A 24512-nucleotide genomic window follows, 5' to 3' on the forward strand; every position below is an offset into this window, starting at 1 on the left:
TTAACACCATATTTATGAAGTCCTTCCTCAAGATAATAATTCCCCAAAATGTTCACTAGGAACCGGACGAGTTTCAGCAGCTTTCCCGTGACAAAAAGACTTCTTGTAGTTTATTAAACAACCCTAAGTAGAAGAAATATTCTGGACTTTAGAGCAACTTCAAGTCCTCACATCCTCATTCTGGTTCCTCATACAGGACTGTCTCAGAAAATTAGAATATTGTGATAAAGTTCTTTATTTTCTGTAATCCAATTTAAAAAAAAAAAAAAAAAAAAAAAAATCATACATTCTGGATTCATTACAAATCCACTGAAATATTACAAGCCTTTTATTATTTTAATATTGCTGATTACGGCTTACAGTTTAAGATTAAGATTCTCAGAATATTCTAATTTTTTGAGATAGGATATTTGAGTTTTCTTAAGCTGTAAGCCATGATCAGAAATATTAAAATAATAAAAGGCTTGCAATATTTCAGTTGATTTGTAATGAATCCAGAATGGATGACACATGTTTTTATTAATTGCATTACAGAAAATAAAGGACTTTATCACAATATTCTAATTTTCTGAGACAGTCCTGTATTTCTCTCTTACTACACTCACTTACATCCGGCTGACAAGAGTTTTAATGATTTGAGGATGAACTTTATGCAACTAATTCTAAACTTTATGCGTAGTTAATTCTAAATATCCTCACTAATGGCACTTTTCCACTAGTACCTGCTCGGCTCGACTCAACTCGGCCTGGTTTCTTTTCCAGAACAATTCAACACCTGGAGCAGAAGTAGTGAAGCTGCTGTGACGTATTTGATTGTGTCTCTAAAGGAAGAAGACAAAACCACTAAAGATGTAGAACCTGGAGGAGATGATAGATGTGCTGCTGGATCTGTGGCTTGTGTTGGATACCAAGTTAAAAAATGAGAGTGAGAGAAGCTTCAAGCGGCAACGCTTTTTAATGTTGTTAGTTTGTCTCTGCGCTGCTGAAAAGTCAGTTGGTAGCAGCAGCTATGAAGTGACAGAGCTCCTGGTAGATCTGGTCGTTCCTTATCTCCGTCTAGATCTTTTTAATTCTCTCCTCAGCACCAGGTTTATGAACGTCTGACCCTCAGAGTTGGATCATGAAACAGACTTCTGCTGCCGTTGCTGGTGGAATAAAATCAACAAGAAGCCGTCAGAGTCGCTGACGTCACATCCTGACTCAAACTAGCGAAATTAAAATTTGTGGCCGAAACTAGGGCTGCAACTAACGACTATTTTAATAGTCGATTAGTCACCGACTATTGAAACGATTAGTCGACTAATCGGATAATTAGTAATTTTTTCTTAAATTTAGTATGTCGCTTTAATTATGTGGCAAATGATAATAAACACGAGAAAGATGGAACTTCAATGAAAAATACAGGACTGTCAGAAAATTAGAATATTGTGATAAAGTCCTTTTATTTTCTGTAATGCAAAAATGTCATACATTCTGGATTCATTACAAATCAAAAACTCAAATATCCTATCTCAAAAAATTAAAATATTCTGGGAATCTTAAGCTGTAAGCCATAATCAGCAATATGAAAATAATAAAAGGCTTGCAATATTTCAGTTGATTTGTAATGAATCCAGAATGTGTGACATTTTTGTTGTTTTAATTGCATTACAGAAAATAAAGAAATAAAGAACACAATATTCTTATTTTTTTAACTAATTTTCTGAGACAGTCCTGTAGATATTTTATTCAACTTTGCCGCTGTTCATACAAAAAGTTAATAAAATGTCCTATTTAAAACTGGTGTATTGTTGAAACTCGTCACCCAGACCCGACGTGCTTTCTCTTCAAGTGCTCGTGCATTACCAACGTGCTCCCGTGATAAGCAAGGTCGGCTTTGCAAACCTTGCAAGTCATCTTTTTATTTACCGTATCGAGGCTAAAAGGCTCCAAAACTTTAGAAGTTTTGTTACATGCAGCGGCTCTACAGGACGGGACGCCGTCATTTGTTTACCCGCTACCGCTCGGCAGAGACGCTATCGCGCATGCGCGACTCTCTGCAGAGAACGTATTGAAGTGAGACGCCTCACTCCGTTGGAAAAACACGTCTGGCGACAATTGTCGACAATGGAAATCATTGTCGACAATTTTGATTATCGATTTTTGACGACAACGTCGACGAATCGTTGCAGCCCTAGCCGAAACCGAAAATAATAATAAACACTTGGCCCAATACCGAACATGGTTCTTCAGTATTTCATTTATTTTGCCAATTTTTTCACCACTGCATAAATCAAATAAATTTGATTTAGGCATGCTTTTCAAAGAAAAACATATTTTACAAAATTACAAGGTAGAAAATATTTATTGAACATAAAAAACTGAAAAAATTTTAATTTCCCAACATTATGTTGTTTTGGCTCCACCTCCTGGTGAATGTGTAGCGGCCAGTCTATTTCCTTATATTACAACGCCGTCATTAATTGTTCGTTTTTTTTCCCACTAATTCCACCGAACACTGAAAGTATTTTTTTGCCATTTTCAGCCGAACAATTTCGGTTACCGAACAATCGTTGCATCACTAATTCAAACGTCTGACTCCAACCCCCCGACCAATCGGTGGCCTGTAGTGTGATGACATCACACTACAGAAAGGAAAGAACCAAACCGAGTGGAGGCGAGCCGGGCTGAGCAGGTACTAGTGGAAAAGTGCCACTAGAGAACTCCTAACCTCCTAAGACTTGGCGTCCACGTATGTGGACGTCACACACGTATACAGGGCTTCTACAGGTTATCGTGAGTGAATGATTCCAGTCTGGCCGAGCTCACCTACATCTGATGTTTCCAGGTTCCACGAGATCCTGAAAGCTCTGACAGAAAGTGACGAGGGGAAGCTGCACATCCTGAAGGTGGTGTACGACGTGTGGAGGAACCACCCGCAGGTACGGACGGCAGCGCAGGAGAATGACTGTGTTTCCAGCATCAATAACCCTTTTAAAACCCGAATATTAGCAATAACCTGAATTTGCACGGCCATGTAAACACCAATAACCCCTTTGAATAACCAGAATTTGCTCATATTCTGGTTTTTAAAAACCTGAATATGACCCCTGGGTTACTCCTTTTAAACCTGAATATTGGGTCATGTAAACACCAAACAGAATATCCCCATCAAACGGAACAGGAATTAGTTTTCTGCTCATGTTCTGTTCACAAGGAATCCTGGTCTTTTGAGTCCAGGAAGTTCTTATAAACACGGAGAAACCAAGACCAGGAGGAGACTAATCACTTCATACATTTTTATAAAGGATATGATAGGGCTGGGCGATTTTGAGCAAAAATAATAATAATATATATAATTTTTTTTTTTTTCTTCTTCTTCTCTGAAAACCCGATTTTAGATTTTTTTTTTGGTAAAACTACAAAAGACAATGGAATAAATTGTTTCAAATATTTTATATTTATTTTTAAAGCAAAATAGCAAACGAATTTCCCTATTGGGAATGAAGTGCAACTGAAAGATACTGTAAATCCTCCTTGAGTTTAGTAACGGGACAACATTTAAAATTTTCTTGACCAAAAAAAGATGACTAGACTAGATGCGAGAGGAAAATCGATTTTACGATTTTCCTTTTTTTAACATCGTCTTGATTAATAAATCCGATTTAGATTTAAAATCGATTAATCGCACAGCCCTAGGATAGGGCTGGGCGATTATACGATCTCGATTTGTGATCGCGATCAAATTAAGTTCGATCACGGTGATCAGCTGTGGGTCTACTTTCTCGATCACGTGCAAAACATGCTGCAGCAAAGTGCACGACAACCAATCACAACCCGCTTTCCTGGCACCGCGCTGTCTGCATTAATTGATCATGCATGACATGTCGCGGCAAGTTGCATGACCATAGGCAGTAAACTAGTCACATCTGCCTCCCCTGCACTGGTGGGAGCAAGCGTGACCAGAGAGAATAAAACTACAAGACAACAACCGCAGGCTAGCGTTAGCTTAGCTTCGAGCCGACCGGGACTCACGGTTAGCAGTTATTTATTTATTTATTTATTTCGCCGGACAACTTCTTCCGAGCGTACAGGAGGAGGGTGTGATGGATTCACAAAATGCCCTTCGTGATGGATGTATTGTGTATTCGAACCGCACTCATTAAAGTTGTGATTCGCTCTGCTTGTACCACAAATTACTCTGATCACCGCCGACTTCAGAAACTCCGCGGCCCCGACATGGGTGTGTGTGTGCGTGCGTGCGTGTGTGCGCGCTCAGCGGAGTGAATGTGTCGGAGCGCGGAGGCAACAAGCAGAGCTCAGCATGATGACGCCGTAGGCTCTGCGTTGGTGTAACGCGGGACCATAAATCAGCCTTAAGTCCCTTTAGGTTAATACTGTGAGAAATAACCTCTCATAATAGCGGTACTACAGTTAATAAATGTAATAAAAATGCTGTTTCTGCTGGCTACTGAGTCCTGTAAGTGGCGAGTGAGTTTTAACTCCTTAATTACCAACCAGCGTCAGAGTCACGCACAGTACACAAACTGTGATGTTAGAGCGCCACCTGTTGGTCAATTTAAGCAACCGCATCGCCAGCTGCCTGACAGTGGCTCAACTAGTTTACTGTTTTTGTTGTTAATAATGTCATTGCAATTTTATCTATGCAATTGTGAAAAAAATGGCAAAATAAATGAAAAACTGAACAACCGCATTCCGTAGGCTATTCAGTACTCAGTATTCAGCCAAGTCTTTAAATTTTATTCCGCTTCAGTTTCGGCCTCAAATTTTCATTTTGGTGCATCCCTAGTTTTTTCGGTGGGTACCACTGGTAGCATTCTGGATTCTTGTTAAAACATGCTATTTGCTTTATTTGTTAATAAAAAAAAAACTAATCTCTGGTTTCTTTCTATTTTATTCCAGAAGGGAGGGGGGATCTTCTGATTTAAAAAATCGTGATTAAAAATCGAGATCGTTCAATATGGGAAAAAAAATCGTGATCACTTTTTTTGCCATATCGCCCAGCCCTACCCTAGGATATGAACATTTCTGCATTTGTAGACGGTAGAAAGTACCGGGATAGAAGATTTACAAGAAGGTGAGGGAAAAGTTGCTGAAGCAGCATTTGTTTTGAATTTGGATACAGGAAGAAGAAGCAGAAATGACGGGAATTGCGTCATGACGTTCTCCGTGCGTCGCTGGTTTGATCCAGATATCCTGAATGATTAATTACCATGTAAACGGAATATTAATGTTTCAGTAACCGGAATATTAGCAATAACCTGAATTGTGACTGCATGTAAATGTAGTCAATGTTCTACTTGGATGTTGAAGACTTGAATATTCAGTGGATTTAACTCCTTCCTTCCAGATGATTGCGGTTCTGGTGGATAAGTTGGTCCGGACTCAGATCGTGGACTGCGCGGCGGTGGCTAACTGGCTCTTCTCTCAGGACATGGCTCACGAGTTCACCAGGTGAGGAGAGAGCTGCTCCACTTCACAGAGATAAAGCTTTTACAGACGATATTATTCTCCATGACACGATGCATGTTGTCTGAAATAAACAGAGCTGGTAGAGGAGCCAAAAAATTTACTCAAGTAGAAGTACTGTTACTTCAGAATAATATGACTCAAGTAGAAGTAAAAAGTACTCATCCAAATAATTACTTGAGTGAAAGTAAAAAAGTACTTGGTGAAAAAACTACTCAAGTACTGAGTAACTGTTGAGTAACGTCTGATTTATTTTTTTAACACAACCATTCAAACAGACAAAAGTACAAAATAATCATCTTCAGGTAAATTAAATCAATAAAATAATAAAATAAATTAAGATTAATTAAAAAAAATAGCTTAAATTAAGATAATCTTAAAGTAAATTCAAGTACTTTAATACATAATAAAATAATAATAGAATAGAAAAATAAATGAAGCACAAGTAGCACAAAATTTCCAGCCTTTGTACTTTTCTTTTTTAACCAGGCAGAACTAGAACAAACATGAACTCATAGAAACTCTGTGTGTGTTTGAGTCTGTGTAAATGTGACAAAACATGCAAAAACTAACATTTTTCCCAAAGAATCACCCAGTGATGTCATGAGATTGACACGTACGCGGATAAAAGGGATAAAAGAAAAGTAACAGCTCAACGTAGCCTAATGTAGCGGAGTAAGAGGAACAGTTTCTTCTTCACAAATCTACTCAAGTAAAAGTAAAAAGTATAGTGATTCAAAACTACTCCTAAAAGTACAACATTTCCCAAAACTTACTCAAGTAAATGTAACAGAGTAAATGTAACTCGTTACTACCCACCTCTGGAAATAAACAGCATTATTTCTGCCAGAACCTGCAGAACTCAAGAGTCTTTACCTCCTTAGACTTTTCATCTGGGAGATCCTGCACTCGACCATCCGGAAGATGAACAAACACGTGCAGAAGATCCAGAAGGAGCTGGAGGAGGCCAAGGAGAAGCTGGAGAAACAGCAGCACAAGAGGGTAACGACGCCGCGCCGCGTTATCACATCACGATGGAACGGTAGGACACGTGGCTCTCGGGTATAACTTATAACTGTCGCTGCGCGTGAACCAGCAGAAGGACAGCGGCGACGACGAGGACATGGAGAAGAACAGCGAGGACGAGGACGGGCAGCTGGAGGAACAGATCGAGAGGCTGCAGGAGAAGGTGGAGTCGGCTCAGAGCGAACAGAAGAACCTCTTCCTCGTCATCTTCCAGGTACGTGGGACTGAGGGGAAGCAGGAACCTGGAACCTGCACGTGCAGGAAGGAATACGGGTGTAACAATATATCATGCTACGAAATTTCACGATACAAAAACACCACGATACGTGTCGTGGAGGTGACAAAGTGTATCTGATAATGGGTTATTAATATTAATATATTGTGTTCTAGTAACGACCGCACCTCGACCCGCGGACCAAAATCTTCCTCCGCTCAGAAGAAACTAGTCCCGTTTTGATCTCTGAACTTTTACTGATGTAAGGCTGGTGTAGAGTTAAGCCTTACCTTATTAAATTAAACCTTTTACTGATGTAAGGCTGGTGTAGAGTTAAGCCTTACCTTATTAAATTAAACCTTTTACTGATGTAAGGCTGGTGTAGAGTTAAGCCTTACCTTATTAAATTAAACCTTTTACTGATGTAAGGCTGGTGTAGAGTTAAGCCTTACCTTATTAAATTAAACCTTTTTGGGGTGGTGAGTAGGATAAACACAGGGAAACTTCTGCTGAGTTCCAGTTACTTTAATGTCCCTCAACAGTGTAGGATTTTAGAACATCAACACAACACCTAGTGCCGTACTGTGGCGTATCACTCCGCCCAATCTAAAACAGACTAATCACTACAGATAAACTAGTCCCTGATTTACATCAGAATATAAAGAATATAGTTATAAAATAATAAAATAACCTTAACAAAAATAAATCTCCTCTTACACTTATAAGGTGAGCATGAATCAATCTTTTCATGATGTAAAATTGTATGTATTTATTTACTTTTATTTATTTATTTAATTTTAGTTGTTACATTTCTGGAAAAGAAAAAGTTAAATCATACATGAGAGAAACGATTCAGTTTGTGTCTAAATATTTGTACTTGTATGAAACTGAAGATCATAATGCAAACCTGGCATTTACTTTTAGTTCAGTTTGTGGAAAATGGTTGGCCTGGCTTTCTCTTTAAAACTTAAACACTTATAAAGCATTACAAGCTGTAACAATAGAGCAAACGCACAGTATTGTTTTGTATTTAGTGTCTTTCAAATAAAATAATTTTTTTCCAGTCATATGTTTCTCATGCAAGGTTGTTAAAAAAATACTGCTATAATATCGTATCGTTATCGTGACCTCAATATCGTGTATCGTATTGTGAGATTAGTGCATCGTTAGACCCCTAGGAGTGAAGCTCCTCATCTTAAGCTGATTAGCAGCCGCCCTGGTGGCGAAGTAGATCCCCCACATTTAGATGGGATGTATCTTTTCCGGACTGGAGCAAAACTGACCCAAACACCCGTCTGCACTGACGCCATGAAACTCTCAGATGGCCGTGGTCTTTACGCGGAGATGCTTGGGTCACGTGTCCAGTAACAGTTATTAGTTACATTAGTCCAGGGGTCGGCAACCCAAAATGTTTTAGAGCCGTATTGGACCAAAAACACAAAAAAAAGTTTTGTATAAGCCTGAAGCATGAATGCAGCACATGCTGCATGTTTCTATATTAGTTATAACTGGGGGAAGATTTTTTTTTTATTATGCACTTCGAGAAAAAAGTCGAAATGTTGAGAAAAAAGTCAAAATGTCGAGGAAAAAAGTCAAAATTTCGAGGAAAAAAATTCAAAATGTCAAGAAAAATGTTGAAAAAAAGTCGAAATGTCGAAAAAAAGTCGAAATGTCGAGGAAAAAAGTCAGAATTTCGAGGAAAAAAGTCGAATTGTCGAGATTAATGTCGAAATGTCGAGAAAAAAGTCAAAATGTTAAGATTATCTTGAAGTACAATCTTGAGAAAAAAGTGAATGTCGAAATGTCGAGGAAAAAGTCGAAATGTCAAGATTAATCTTGAAGTACAATCTTGAGAAAAAAGTCGAAATGTTGAGAAAAAAGTCGAAATGTCGAGGAAAAAAGTCAAAATTTCGAGGAAAAAAGTCGAAATGTCAAGAAAAATGTTGAAAAAAAGTCGAAATGTCCAGGAAAAAAGTAAGAATTTCGTGGAAAAAAGTCGAATTGTCGAGATTAATGTCGAAATGTCGAGAAAAAAGTCAAAATGTCGAGAAAAAAGTCAATGTCGAGATTAAAAAGGAAAAAAAAAGGTCATACATTTTTGAAAAAGCTCCAGGAGCCACTAGGGCGGCGCTAAAGAGCTAGAACCGCGGGTTGCCGAGCCCCATTAGACAAATACGACTCAGAAAGCTGGTTGATTTCCCTAGTTATTAATTAATTAAAAAGTAAAATAAAAGTAATTAAAATGTCCCAGCAGCCTCTGCTGCAGTTATCAGTGTTTTTTTGTTTTTTTCTTCTTTAATAAAAGATGGGACGACTGTTCTGCCTGAATGTAAGAGGCGTGTGTTTGTAAGAGGCGTGTGTTTGTAAGAGGCGTGTGTTTGTAAGAGGCGTGTGTTTGTGAGAGGCGTGTGTTTGTGAGAGGCGTGTGTTTGTGAGAGGCGTGTGTTTGTGAGAGGCGTGTGTTTGTAAGAGGCGTGTGTTTGTAAGAGGCGTGTGTTTGTGAGAGGCGTGTGTTTGTGAGAGGCGTGTGTTTGTGAGAGGCGTGTGTTTGTGAGGGTCTAAGTGGTGTTTTAATTCCCCAGCGGTTCATCATGCTGCTGACGGAGCACCTGGTCCGCTGTGAGACGGGCAGCGTGGACATCAGCACTCCCTGGTACAAGAACTGTATCGAGCGGCTGCAGCAGGTCTTCCTCATGGTAAACATGCATGGTTTTTATAAACGTGGTTGTTTTTAGGGGGTTTTATGCACTAAAGTGTATTAATGCATGTTTCTATATTAGTTATAACTGGGGGAAGATTTTTTTTTTCATTATGCACTTCGAGAAAAAAGTCGAAATGTCGAGAAAAAAGTCGAAATTTCAAGAAAAATGTTGAAAAAAGTCGAAATGTCGAAAAAAAGTTGAAATGTCGAGGAAAAAAGTCAAAATTTCGAGGAAAAAAGTCGAATTGTCGAGATTAATGTCGAAATATCGAAAAAAGGCAAAATGTTAAGATTATCTTAAAGTACAATTTTGAGAAAAAAGTCGAATTGTCGAGAAAAAAGTCTGCATCGAGCGGCTGCAGCAGGTCTTCCTCATGGTAAACATGATGGTTTTTCTAAACGTGGCTGTTTTTAGGGGGTTTTATGCACTAAAGTGTATAAATGCCCTCATAAAAAAGTTTTCCCTGTATTTTATTGTATATATTTAACCCTGGAGGCGACGATGCTTGAGAGAAGGACAGATGTTTCAGACCCAGAATAAAGTCAAGGGGCAACTTTATAAAAAGCCTCCGTTAAGACTTTTTCTCACATGTCTGGGTAAAGTTTGACAACCTATTTTATTTTGTTGGAACAAATCTATAGAAGGAATTTTAGGGCTGTTGTCATCTTGAATGTTTTAGCTGGTGACCACTAGAGGCGCTAGAATATTCAAGTTCTCAATTCAGGCATATGGTCAGTTTTGGTCAACGTGTACAATTTGTATGCATAATTGTCAAATTAAAACATTGTATATCTAAGGAAATAGATAAAACAATAGTAAAAAAAAGCCTTTATGAATCATATTGTAATATTTTAGCCAATATTTGATACAAAATATCATTTTTTATAGATGTTTTTGACCTTTAATAGAAAATGTGTTTCACTGCAAAAAAAAGATGCTTATAATGTGTGTTAAAAACGTCTATAAAAAAAGTCATATTTTTTAACCAATATTTGACAAAATATAGAAATACAATTTAAAAAAAAAAAAAAAAAAAAAAAAAAAAAGTTTTTCAATTGATGTTTTATCCATTTCCCTAAATATAAAATCTTGAACATTGAAGATTTTGCATATAAACTGTACATTTGGACCATTATTGTTACCATATGCATGAATTGAGTATTTGAATGTTACAGCGCCTCCAGTGGTCACCAGCAAAACAATCCAAGATGAAACAGCCTATTATTCCTCCTAGGGGTTCCTTCTAACAAAAAAATAAGGTTGTCAAACTTTACCCAGAAGCGTGAGCAGAGTTACCAATCTTAGGGTTTGCCCCCTGACTAATACAGATGTTTCAGACTACATACAGATGTTACAGCTACTTTTACAGCTGTCACTCCATCTGTGTGGACCGTCTGTCACTCAAGTAGGATTTGCAGCGTAAAAGGAGCTGCCGTAGTGATGTAAGTGATGTAAGTGATGTGCTCAGAGTACGAAAACAACTTTGGTGGCTCCGTTTTGACCCGTGCTGTTCTCAGGGTGGATGGTTGTCGTGACAACAGCAACCACCTGTGGTCGGACGCTGTTCGCGTTAGGGATGGGCGGTATGGACTAAAAAATGTATCACGATAATTTCTGGCATTTATCGCGATAACAATAAAAATGACGATAAAAAAAAATACCAATTCAACTCCACCTTTGTAACTATAAATCTATCTCGCTCTCAGATCCACCATGTTTGTTACACAAAAACCTCATCAACGGGAATTTATCTATTTATCTATCTATCTTGCTCATTTCCTTCCTTCCTTCTTTCTTGCTCATTTCCTTCCTTCCTTCCTTCCTTCCTTCCTTCCTTCTTTCTTGCTCATTTCCTTCCTTCCTTCCTTCTTTCTTGCTCATTTCCTTCCTTCCTTCCTTCCTTCCTTCCTTCCTTCCTTCTTTCTTGCTCATTTCCTTCCTTCCTTCCTTCCTTCTTTCTTGCTCATTTCCTTCCTTCCTTCCTTCCTTCCCTCTTTCTTGCTCATTTCTTTCCTTCCTTCCTTCCTTCCTTCCTTCCTTCTTTCTTGCTCATTTCCTTCCTTCCTTCCTTCCTGTACGTTGTGCGTGGATTTAACGCAGAACCATAAATCAGTTTTACACAAAAACATCATCAACAGGAATTTATCATTTTTACCGTGAGATACAAATTCTTATCGTGGGGAATTTTTTTGACGGTTTATCGTGAACGGTAAAATATCACCCATTCCTAGTATGGACTAAAAAATGTATCACGATAATTTCTGGCATTTATCCTTATAACGATAAAGATGACGATTTAAAAAAACAAAACAAAAAAAAAAACAATTCAACTCCATATTTGTAACTATAAATCTATCACCACATTCAGTCTTTGGAGCCAAATCACTGCTGTAAAAGATACTAAATACTAAACTACACCAAATATTACACCACTCTGGTGGAGACCTCAGCAGCAGCTGTTATAATAATAATAATATGTTATATATAATGTAAAATAATAATAAATTACTTGTATTTCCATCCTTTGCACTCACTGTTTTTTTGCAGACTCTGCACATAATAGATGACGTTTGCTCCTCGTCTCTCTTTTTAAATCCAAACCAGTTCCAGATAACGGAGCTGGAGCCTCGTTTAACAACGAGCTCCTCGCTCTCAGATCCTCCTTCGCCATGTTTGTTAACGCTGATTTATGGTTCTGCGTTAAATCTACGCAGAGCCTACGGCGTAGGTTACGCGTCGATTTAACGCAGAACCATAAATCAGGCTTTACACAAAAACACATCAACGGGAATTTATCATTTTTACCGTGAGATACAAATTCTTACCGTGGGGAATTTTTTTGACGGTAAATCATGAACGGTAAAATATCACCCATTCCTAGTTCGCGTCATTTCTTTTGATGTTGTAACTTGAAGAAAATTTGCACCACAACTCCTTACAACCGTCTGTGACGGTAGAAACCACATTTTGGTTGTACAACAGTTCTAAGGGTTGCCATAGCAACCGTGTGGATTGGATCTGATCGTTGAAGATCCGATTTGCCTGAAAACCAGATTGGAATCTGAACACAGTCATTAAAGAAGTCGCCGTACTTCAAAAACTGCAGTTAGATTGATGCGGTTTGGTTTAATCCTTGTGCTGTTTTTGGGTCAAGGGAGGGTGAAGGGAGAAAAGAAGGAAGGAATGGATAAAATACAGGACTGTCTCAGAAAATTAGAACATTGTGATAAAGTCCTTTATTTTCTGCAATGCAATTATTAAAAAAAAAAAAAAAAAAAAAAATGTCATACATTCTGGATTCATTACAAATCAACTGAAATATTGCAAGCCTTTTATTATTTTAATATTGCTGATCATGGTTTACAGCTTAAGAAAACTCAAATATCCTATCTCAAAAAATTAGAATATTCTGGGAATCTTAATCTTAAACTGTAAACCATAATCAGCAATATTAAAATAATAAAAGGCTTGCAATATTTCAGTTGATTTGTAATGAATCCAGAATGTATGACATTTTTGTTTTTTTAATTGCATTACAGAAAATAAAGAACTTTATCACAATATTCTTATTTTCTGAGACAGTCCTGTAAGTAAAGAAGGAAGGAAAAGCAAAGAAGGTAATAAAGGAACGAATGACGGAAGGGAGGTAGGAAGAAAAAGGAGTAAAGGAGGGTAAAAAAGGAGGAAAAGAGGAAAGGAAGAAGGAAGGAGAGAGCAGGAGGAAAGAAGGAAAGAAGAATTGGTTCATTTTGACCCAAAGACAGTACAAGGGTTAAATGTAAGAATTTAGTTTTCTGTGTTTTGATCAAATTCTTGCTCTAAAATGTATCACAAAAATCCCAAAACGTACAAAAGCAGAAGATTGGGGTCTTGGATCAGTCTTGTTTAGGGTTTCCACCTTTCAGAAATAGAAATAAGGGACGCCCTGATTTCAGCAGCGCAGGAGCAAAAAAAAAGCCCCAAAACTTCTAAACTGAATAAAAATGTGTTTATTTTATATGAAAAAACTAAATGCTTTGATTAAAAGTTTAAAGTGCTTTAATAGCATTGAACTTGCATGACTGTACAGACAGACAACCATATAGGATAGGACATACATAGGAGGCTGAAATAGCCTCCTATGTATGTACGTCCACATCAGCCCAGATGTAGAATAACCTACAGGTGAAGAATATGGTATAAAAGTTAATTTATTTCAATAATTCAACTAGAATATGGTGTAAAAGTTAATTTATTTCGATAATTCAACTAGAATATGGTGTAAAAGTTAATTTATTTCAATAATTCAACTAGAAAATGGTGTAAAAGTTAATTTATTTCAATAATTCAACTAGAATATGGTGTAAAAGTTAATTTATTTCGATAATTCAACTAGAATATGGTGTAAAAGTTAATTTATTTCGATAATTCAACTAGAATATGGTGTAAAAGTTAATTTATTTCAATAATTCAACTAGAATATGGTGTAAAAGTTAATTTATTTCAATAATTCAACTAGAACATGGTGTAAAAGTTAATTTATTTCAATAATTCAACTAGAATATGGTGTAAAAGTTAATTTATTTCAATAATTCAACTAGAACATGGTGTAAAAGTTAATTTATTTCAATAATTCAACTAGAACATGGTGTAAAAGTTAATTTATTTCAATAATTCAACTAGAATATGGTGTAAAAGTTAATTTATTTCAATAATTCAACCAGAATATGGTGTAAAGGTTAATTTATTTCAATAATTCAACTAGAATATGGTGTAAAAGTTAATTTATTTCAATAATTCAACTAGAATATGGTGTAAAAGTTAACTTATTTCAATAATTCAACTAGAATATGGTGTAAAAGTTACTTATTTCAATAATTCAACTAGAATATGGTATAAAGGTTAATTTATTTCAATAATTCAACCAGAATATGGTGTAAAGGTTAATTTATTTCAATAATTCAACTAGAATATGGTGTAAAAGTTAATTTATTTCAATAATTCAACTAGAATATGGTGTAAAAGTTAATTTATTTCAATAATTCAACCAGAATATGGTGTAAAGGTTAATTTATTTCAATAATTCAACTAGAATATGGTGTAAAAGTTAATTTATTTCAATAATTCAACTAGAATATGGTGTAAAAGTTAACTTATTTCAATAATTCAACTAGAATATGGTGTAAAGGTTAATTTATTTCAATAATTCAACCAGAATATGGTGTAAAGGTTAATTTATTTCAATAATTCAACTAGAATATGGTGTAAAAGTTACTTATTTCAATAATTCAACTAGAATATGGTGTAAAAGTTACTTATTTCAATAATTCAACTAGAATATGGTGTAAAAGTTAATTTATTTCAATAATTAAACCAGAATATGGTGTAAAGGTTAATTTATTTCAATAATTAAACCAGAATATGGTGTAAAAGTTACTTATTTCAATAATTCAACTAGAAAATGGTGTAAAAGTTAATTTATTTCAATAATTCAACTAGAATATGGTATAAAAGTTAATTTATTTCAATAATTCAACTAGAATATGGTGTAAAAGTTAACTTATTTCAATAATTCAAGTAGAATATGGTATAAAAGTTAATTTATTTCAATAATTCAACTAGAATATGGTGTAAAAGTTAACTTATTTCAACTAGAATATGGTGTAAAAGTTAATTTATTTCAATAATTCAACTAGAATATGGTGTAAAAGTTAATTTATTTCAATAATTCAACTAGAATATGGTGTAAAAGTTAATTTATTTCAATAATTCAACTAGAATATGGTATAAAAGTTAATTTATTTCAATAATTCAACTAGAATATGGTGTAAAGGTTAATTTATTTCAATAATTCAACTAGAAAATGGTGTAAAAGTTAATTTATTTCAATAATTCAACTAGAATATGGTATAAAAGTTAATTTATTTCAATAATTCAACTAGAATATGGTGTAAAAGTTAATTTATTTCAATAATTCAACTAGAATATGGTATAAAAGTTAATTTATTTCAATAATTCAACTAGAATATGGTGTAAAGGTTAATTTATTTCAATAATTCAACTAGAATATGGTGTAAAAGTTAATTTATTTCAATAATTCATCCAGAATATGGTGTAAAAGTTAATTTATTTCAATAATTCAACTAGAATATGGTGTAAAAGTTAATTTATTTCAATAATTCAACTAGAATATGGTGTAAAAGTTAATTTATTTCAATAATTCAACTAGAATATGGTGTAAAAGTTAATTTATTTCAATAATTCAACTAGAATATGGTGTAAAAGTTCATTTATTTCAATAATTCAACTAGAATATGGTGTAAAAGTTCATTTATTTCAATAATTCAACTAGAATATGGTGTAAAAGTTACTTATTTCAATAATTCAACTAGAATATGGTGTAAAAGTTAATTTATTTCAATAATTCAACCAGAATATGGTGTAAAAGTTAATTTATTTCAACAATTCAACTAGAATATGGTGTAAAAGTTAATTTATTTCAATAATTCAACTAGAATATGGTGTAAAAGTTAATTTATTTCAATAATTCAACTAGAATATGGTTTAAAAGTTAATTTATTTCAAGAATTCAACTAGAATATGGTGTAAAAGTTAATTTATTTCAATAATTCAACTAGAATATGGTGTAAAAGTTAATTTATTTAAATAATTCAACTAGAATATGGTATAAAAGTTAATTTATTTCAATAATTCAACTAGAATATGGTGTAAAATCTAATTTATTTCAATAATTCAACTAGAATATGGTGTAAAAGTTAATTTATTTCAATAATTCAACTAGAATATGGTGTAAAGGTTAATTTATTTCAATAATTCAACTAGAATATGGTATAAAGGTTAATTTATTTCAATAATTCAACTAGAAAATGGTGTAAAAGTTAATTTATTTCAATAATTCAACTAGAATATGGTATAAAGGTTAATTTATTTCAATAATTCAACCAGAATATGGTGTAAAAGTTACTTATTTCAATATTTCAACTAGAATATGGTGTAAAGGTTAATTTATTTCAATAATTCAACTAGAATATGGTGTAAAAGTTAATTTATTTCAATAATTCAACTAGAATATGGTGTAAAAGTTAATTTATTTCAATAATTCAACTAGAATATGGTGTAAAAGTTAATTTATTTAAATAATTCAACTAGAATATGGTATAAAAGTTAATTTATTTCAATAATTCAACTAGAATATGGTGTAAAATCTAATTTATTTCAATAATTCAACTAGAATATGGTGTAAAAGTTAATTTATTTCAATAATTCAACTAGAATATGGTGTAAAGGTTAATTTATTTCAATAATTCAACTAGAATATGGTATAAAGGTTAATTTATTTCAATAATTCAACTAGAAAATGGTGTAAAAGTTAATTTATTTCAATAATTCAACTAGAATATGGTATAAAGGTTAATTTATTTCAATAATTCAACCAGAATATGGTGTAAAAGTTACTTATTTCAATATTTCAACTAGAATATGGTGTAAAGGTTAATTTATTTCAATAATTCAACTAGAATATGGTGTAAAAGTTAATTTATTTAAATAATTCAACTAGAATATGGTGTAAAAGTTAATTTATTTCAATAATTCAACTAGAATATGGTGTAAAAGTTAATTTATTTAAATAATTCAACTAGAATATGGTATAAAAGTTAATTTATTTCAATAATTCAACTAGAATATGGTGTAAAATCTAATTTATTTCAATAATTCAACTAGAATATGGTGTAAAAGTTAATTTATTTCAATAATTCAACTAGAATATGGTGTAAAGGTTAATTTATTTCAATAATTCAACTAGAATATGGTATAAAGGTTAATTTATTTCAATAATTCAACTAGAAAATGGTGTAAAAGTTAATTTATTTCAATAATTCAACTAGAATATGGTATAAAGGTTAATTTATTTCAATAATTCAACCAGAATATGGTGTAAAAGTTACTTATTTCAATATTTCAACTAGAATATGGTGTAAAGGTTAATTTATTTCAATAATTCAACTAGAATATGGTGTAAAAGTTAATTTATTTAAATAATTCAACTAGAATATGGTGTAAAAGTTAATTTATTTCAATAATTCAACTAGAATATGGTGTAAAAGTTAATTTATTTAAATAATTCAACTAGAATATGGTATAAAAGTTAATTTATTTCAATAATTCAACTAGAATATGGTGTAAAATCTAATTTATTTCAATAATTCAACTAGAATATGGTGTAAAAGTTAATTTATTTCAATAATTCAACTAGAATATGGTGTAAAAGTTAATTTATTTCAATAATTCAACTAGAATATGGTGTAAAAGTTAATTTATTTCAATAATTCAACTAGAATATGGTATAAAAGTTAATTTATTTCAATAATTCAACTAGAATATTGTGTAAAAGTTAATTTATTTCAATAATTCAACTAGAATATGGTGTAAAAGTTAATTTATTTCAATAATTCAACTAGAATATGGTGTAAAAGTTAATTTATTTCAATAATTCAACTAGAATATGGTGTAAAAGTTAATTTATTTCAATAATTCAACTAGAATATGGTGTAAAAGTTAATTTATTTCAATAATTCAACTAGAATATGGTGTAAAAGTTAATTTATTTCAATAATTCAACTAGAATATGGTTTAAAAGTTAATTTATTTCAATAATTCAACTAGAATATGGTATAAAAGTTAATTTATTTCAATAATTAAACTAGAATATGGTGTAAAAGTTAATTTATTTCAATAATTCAACTAGAATATGGTGTAAAGGTTAATTTATTTCAATAATTCAACTAGAATATGGTTTAAAAGTTAATTTATTTCAATAATTCCACTAGAATATGGTGTAAAAGTTAATTTATTTCAATAATTCAACTAGAATATGGTATAAAAGTTAATTTATTTCAATACTTCAACTAGAATATGGTGTAAAGGTTAATTTATTTCAATAATTCAACTAGAATATGGTTTAAAAGTTAATTTATTTCAATAATTCCACTAGAATATGGTGTAAAAGTTAATTTATTTCAATAATTCAACTAGAATATGGTGTAAAAGTTAATTTATTTCAATAATTCAACCAGAATATGGTGTAAAGGTTAATTTATTTCAATAATTCAACTAGAATATGGTGTAAAAGTTAATTTATTTCAATAATTCAACTAGAATATGGTATAAAAGTTAATTTATTTCAATAATTCAACCAGAATATGGTGTAAAGGTTAATTTATTTCAATAATTCAACTAGAATATGGTGTAAAAGTTAATTTATTTCAATAATTCAACTAGAATATGGTGTAAAAGTTAATTTATTTCAATAATTCAACTAGAATATGGTGTAAAAGTTAATTTATTTCAATAATTCAACTAGAATATGGTGTACAAGTTACTTATTTCAATAATTCAACTAGAATATGGTGTAAAAGTTAATTTATTTCAATAATTCAACTAGAATATGGTGTAAAAGTTAATTTATTTCAATAATTCAACTAGAATATGGTGTAAAAGTTCATTTATTTCAATAATTCAACTAGAATATGGTGTAAAAGTTAATTTATTTCAATAATTCCACTAGAATATGGTGTAAAAGTTAATTTATTTCAATAATTCAACTAGAATATGGTGTAAAAGTTAATTTATTTCAATAATTCAACTAGAATATGGTGTAAAAATTAATTTATTTCAATAATTCAACTAGAATATGGTGTAAAAGTTAATTTATTTCAATAATTCAACTAGAATATGGTGTAAAGGTTAATTTATTTCAATAATTCAACTAGAATATGGTGTAAAGGTTAATTTATTTCAATAATTCAACTAGAATATGGTGTAAAAGTTACTTATTTCAATAATTCAACTAGAATATGGTGTAAAGGTTAATTTATTTCAATAATTCAACTAGAATATGGTGTAAAAGTTAATTTATTTCAATAATTCAACTAGAATATGGTGTAAAAGTTCATTTATTTCAATAATTCAACTAGAATATGGTGTAAAAGTTAATTTATTTCAATAATTCAACTAGAATATGGTGTAAAAGTTAATTTATTTCAATAATTCAACTAGAATATGGTGTAAAAGTTAATTTATTTCAATAATTCAACTAGAATATGGTGTAAAAGTTAATTTATTTCAATAATTCAACTAGAATATGGTGTAAAAGTTAATTTATTTCAATAATTCAACTAGAATATGGTGTAAAAGTTAACTTATTTCAATAATTCAACTAGAATATGGTGTAAAAGTTAATTTATTTCAATAATTCAACTTGAATATGGTGTAAAAGTTAATTTATTTCAATAATTCAACTAGAATATGGTATAAAAGTTAATTTATTTCAATAATTCAACTAGAATATGGTGTAAAAGTTCATTTATTTCAATAATTCAACTAGAATATGGTGTAAAAGTTAATTTATTTTCAATAATTCAACTAGAATATGGTGTAAAAGTTAATTTATTTCAATAATTCAACTAGAATATGGTGTAAAAGTTAATTTATTTTCAATAATTCAACTAGAATATGGTGTAAAAGTTAATTTATTTCAATAATTCAACTAGAATATGGTGTAAAAGTTAATTTATTTCAATAATTCAACTAGAATATGGTGTACAAGTTACTTATTTCAATAATTCAACTAGAATATGGTGTAAAAGTTAATTTATTTCAATAATTCAACTAGAATATGGTGTAAAAGTTAATTTATTTCAATAATTCAACTAGAATATGGTGTAAAAGTTAATTTATTTCAATAATTCAACTAGAATATGGTGTAAAAGTTAATGGAAAATACGGGACAAATCGCGTCCCGTATTAGTTCAATACGGGACGCAACATTTTTTCCTCAAATAAAGGACAATTCCGTATTTTACGGGACGGGTGGCAACCCTAGTCTTGTTCCGGTCCCGTGTCTCATGTCTCCTCCCGTCTCCCCCCAGCACCACGTGACCATCCAGCAGTACATTGAATTTAAGCTCATTTGTCTGTATAAATAACAGGTTGGTTGGTGCTTGTATCCTTGTTCTGGTCTCACGTCTCCTCTCCTCTCTGCAGCACCACGTGACCATCCAGCAGTACATGGGGACCCTGGAGAACCTGCTGTTCACGGCCGAGCTGGACCCGCACATCCTGGCCGTGTACCAGCAGTTCTGCGCTCTGCAGCTCTGAGACGCCGCGCCAGCGCCGGCGCCACCTAGAGGAGCATTTACGCTACAGCGCCCCATGTGATTCACCACACATCAGAAAATACCAGCTCTTGCATCAAGAATCTCCTCTTTACATATATAAATATTACTTTTCTTTTTTTTTTTTTTTACCCTTTTTGTGTCGGTGCCAGTAATGCTTTGGGCCACCGTGACTGAGGACGTCGTTCAGAGTAGGAATACAAATGAGAATCCCTCGTTAGTTTACTGTAGTGCTCTGTTTTATTTTCTTCGTTGTGTTTTTTATTTTAATGCTTTGAGTTTAGTTGATTTTTACATCCAGCTCGTGTTCTGAATGGATCTTTTTAAGGACGTATGAACTGTCTGAGTCGACACGGAGCTGGAAACTTCAGGAAGCTCCGACCGGTCCCGCATCCAGAGAGCACCCACATACTTTTATATTTGTTTTATGTGGAATTGGGAAGTAATTAAAACTTCAGAGTCTTTATCCTTTTTGCTTGTTTGTGTTTTTTTATTCTTGACACCGTAAACTGTTCAACAAATACAGGACTCTCTCAGAAAATCAGAATATTGTGATAAAGTTCTTTATTTTCTGTAATGCAATTTAAAAAAAAAAAAAAAAAAAATGAAAATGAAAATGTCATACATTCTGGATTCATTACAAATCAACTGAAATATTGCAAGCCTTTTATTATTTTAATATTGCTGATTATGGCTTTAAGATTAAGAAAACTCAAATATCCTAAAATATCTCAAAAGTTAGAATATTCTGGGAATCTTAATCTTAAACTGTAAACCATGATCAGCAACATTAAAATAAAAGGCGTTCAATATTTCAGTTGATTTGTAATGAATCCAGAATGTAGGACATTTTAGTTTTTTTTAATTGCATTACAGAAAATAAGAAACTTTATCACAATATTCTAATTTCCTGTAAATGCTCCTCCGGACGAAAGAGGACATTAATAATCTGGAGTTTCTTTCATTTTTTGCTTTAAATTTCTTTCTTTACTCAGGTTTTTAGGCTTTAATCAGCAGATGTTACTAGTTAATAGAATGAAGAGTAATTATTAATTAAGTCACCGTTAATCACAGCTGCTTTGATATGAAGGATATTCAACACCAGATATTAAGAAAAAAAACATAGAAATGTTATTTTTATTGGTATTTTATCACTTTTTAATTAATTCTCCAGTTCAGTTTAGTCGATAACACGATACAGAAAGACAAAAATAAACCATGTCTTCAGGCATGAAATCAAACTTAAATCTTTAAAGCTGACATCTTTAATTTCAGGTGTAAAATAGAATATTAAATATTTAAAGATGTCTTTTTGAGCTTAAAGCATCTTTCAGTTGAATAAATCCTGTTACATTGTTCCTCTTCACTATTACAAATACAGTGCGTTTATACGAGTAAAACAATGACATAAATGACTTTTAGAAGTAAAACTAGAGAACAGTACGTTTGAGTTTATTCCCAAATGTAAGATATGTTTTACAATTTGCATTAATTACCTAATTCTTTGTCTTTAAATATTACATTTATTAATGTAAAAGTGTTTTTTTTTAAGGTGGATTTAGTTTTATCTCCGTTTCCATAAACTAAAGTTTTTGTGCAACAGAGCAACATGTGGATGTATTTAAATCTGATTTTATTCCTCTCTGGAACCGGTTTAGGTATCCGGGCTTAGGGTGTCGGACAAAACACGACGGTAGGAATTTGTAATTGGACATAAGTCGTCACAAATAAGTTCTACTGTGACGTGTTCTCTCCTCTCAACCGCCACATAGTTCCTGTATCTGCAAGTGTTTCATACCTGCGTCAACTTCGTACCTGAATCACTGCTTTTAAACAAACAGTATGACATGAGGACATGAGGAAAAAAGTCGAAATTTTGAGAAAAAAGGTGAAATTTTGAGAAAAAAGTGGAAATGTCGAAAACGCACGAACGCACGCAAAATGTCCTTTTTCAAGACTGCTGCTGATTATGATATAAAGTGTGCAGCGTAAAGAATAAAATTAAAATGCAAATCGGATTATATATTATTAATGTGATTTTTGACTAGAATAATGCAGCTACATTCTTAAAATGAAAGCATTTCTGCAAATGCATTTAAATTTTCAAATTTTAGATTTAAAATTGAATATTGGGAACTATTTGCTGAGGCATGATTTGAAAATTAAATCTTAAACGTCTTTCTTTTTATTTTGAATTAAGTACAAGAATGAGCAGTCTTGAAAAAGGAAATTAAAATGCAAATCGGATTATATAATTATATTTTTGACTCAAATAATGCAGCCACATTCTTAAAATGAAAAAGCATTTCCGCAAATGCATTTTAATTTGAATATAGGCCCTCATATGCTTCTATAAAAATGTGGAAATCAGCAGCATCTTGTAGTTTTATTAGAACATGATAACTTTCTTAATCTGGCTTTTACAACTGTGTTTACAATCGCAGGTATTTTACCTTGGAAGTGAAATAATTATCTCTAAGGAATATGTTTAAGATTTCCTATCTTTCTATTCTAACGAACAGAAATAAAGGAAATCTGTAGATGTGTAGACACAGAAGAGACTTGGTCCGGGATCGACTCTGGTGCTCCTTAACTTCCTCTGATAATTATCTTAATGTCATCAAGATAACAGCCCTTTTGACCTTATTGTTAGTTATTTTTCTCTGCGGGAACGACACTTGACAGCGTGAACCAGAAAACAGTCGTAGTGGATTATGAAGTGGTTACTTGCCAAAGTCCCTACAAAAGTAATCACCAACAGAAGTTCCTACAAATGACTGTAATGTGATTATTCTCCTCGTTAAAGCAGCACCGACAGTATTGGGGCAAAGCACCGTGTAAAAGAATCAACGTGCACAGAAGTGTCTTGATTTAAAGCCGTTAGTTGGCTCCTAAAAACTCAAGAATTACAAAAAATCCTTTGGTAAAATTCGTACGCGTTTACCTCATTCAGAGAAATGTGTAATTTTTACTAAAATAAGACCCCGTCCACTGATGTACCAAACCCCCCTCAAAACACAACAATAAAAAACACTTTTCTGAACTTATCAATATGACTCTGTCCTTCACAGGATAAGTAACATGGATCACTGCAAAAACTCACAATCTTAACAAGAATATTTGTCTTATTTCTAGTTAAAATGTCTCATTTTAGTAAAAAAAATCTCATTACACTTAAATCAAGACTCATCACTGGAAAAAACAACAATTTTCACCTGTTTCAAGTAAATTTTCACTTGAAATAAGTAGAAAAATCTGCCAGTGGAACAAGATTTTATTGCTTGTAATAAGAAGATAAATCTTGTCCCACTGGCAGATTTTTCTACTTATTTCAAGTGAAAATTTACCTGAAACAGGTGAAAATTGTCAAATAAGTTATTTTTCTGGTGTTATTTTTCTGGTGATGACTCTAAATGTTGAAATAGCAGTAAAACCACATTCATTGATGAAATGACATAAGGGATGGAAAGGAGGGATGGCAGTTTTACAGGGGGGATGATTTGGACCGTTTTTATTTCAGGGGGGGATGATTTGGACCGTTTTTATTTCAGGGGGGGATGATTTGGACCGTTTTTATTTCAGGGGGGGATGATTTGGACCGTTTTTATTTCAGGGGGGATGATTTGGACCGTTTTTATTTCATCCCCCCTCATCCTCCTCATCTCCAGTACTGGCCAAACCCCCTCACGGTTCCAGAACTCACCACTTGAGAGCAACAATTGCAAACAAAAGTGGCAGAATATTGAAAAAAAGTGAACTTTTCAACAGGAACTTTTGAAGTTTAGTTGGTGTGAAAGTTGTGAGGCCTCGGGGGACGTTTCTGCTCAGGACGTCGTCATAAACGTCTTCATAAACCCGTCTCATGGGCTTGTTAGTGGGAAACCAATGTCTGGTTCAGACCCAGAACAGTTCTGGTGTCCGGCTTCC

General features: G+C 32.7%; 1 protein-coding gene across 1 annotated transcript in view; it reads left to right on the forward strand.

The window, feature by feature from the left end:
* Positions 1-21051, forward strand: part of LOC133446728 (nuclear cap-binding protein subunit 1) — a 45865-nt gene extending 24814 nt beyond the window's left edge. Inside the window, exons 18-23 of the mRNA XM_061724743.1 lie at positions 2828-2921; positions 5351-5454; positions 6354-6471; positions 6566-6709; positions 9292-9405; positions 20455-21051. Of these exons, the coding sequence (XP_061580727.1) occupies positions 2828-2921; positions 5351-5454; positions 6354-6471; positions 6566-6709; positions 9292-9405; positions 20455-20568 (688 nt within the window). The 3' untranslated portion in view covers positions 20569-21051. The remainder of the gene's footprint in view (positions 1-2827; positions 2922-5350; positions 5455-6353; positions 6472-6565; positions 6710-9291; positions 9406-20454) is intronic.
* The last annotated feature ends 3461 nt before the right edge of the window (positions 21052-24512 follow it).

The sequence above is a fragment of the Cololabis saira genome, chromosome 7, assembly GCF_033807715.1.
Source record: "Cololabis saira isolate AMF1-May2022 chromosome 7, fColSai1.1, whole genome shotgun sequence".
NCBI classification, from domain to species: Eukaryota; Metazoa; Chordata; class Actinopteri; order Beloniformes; family Belonidae; genus Cololabis; species Cololabis saira.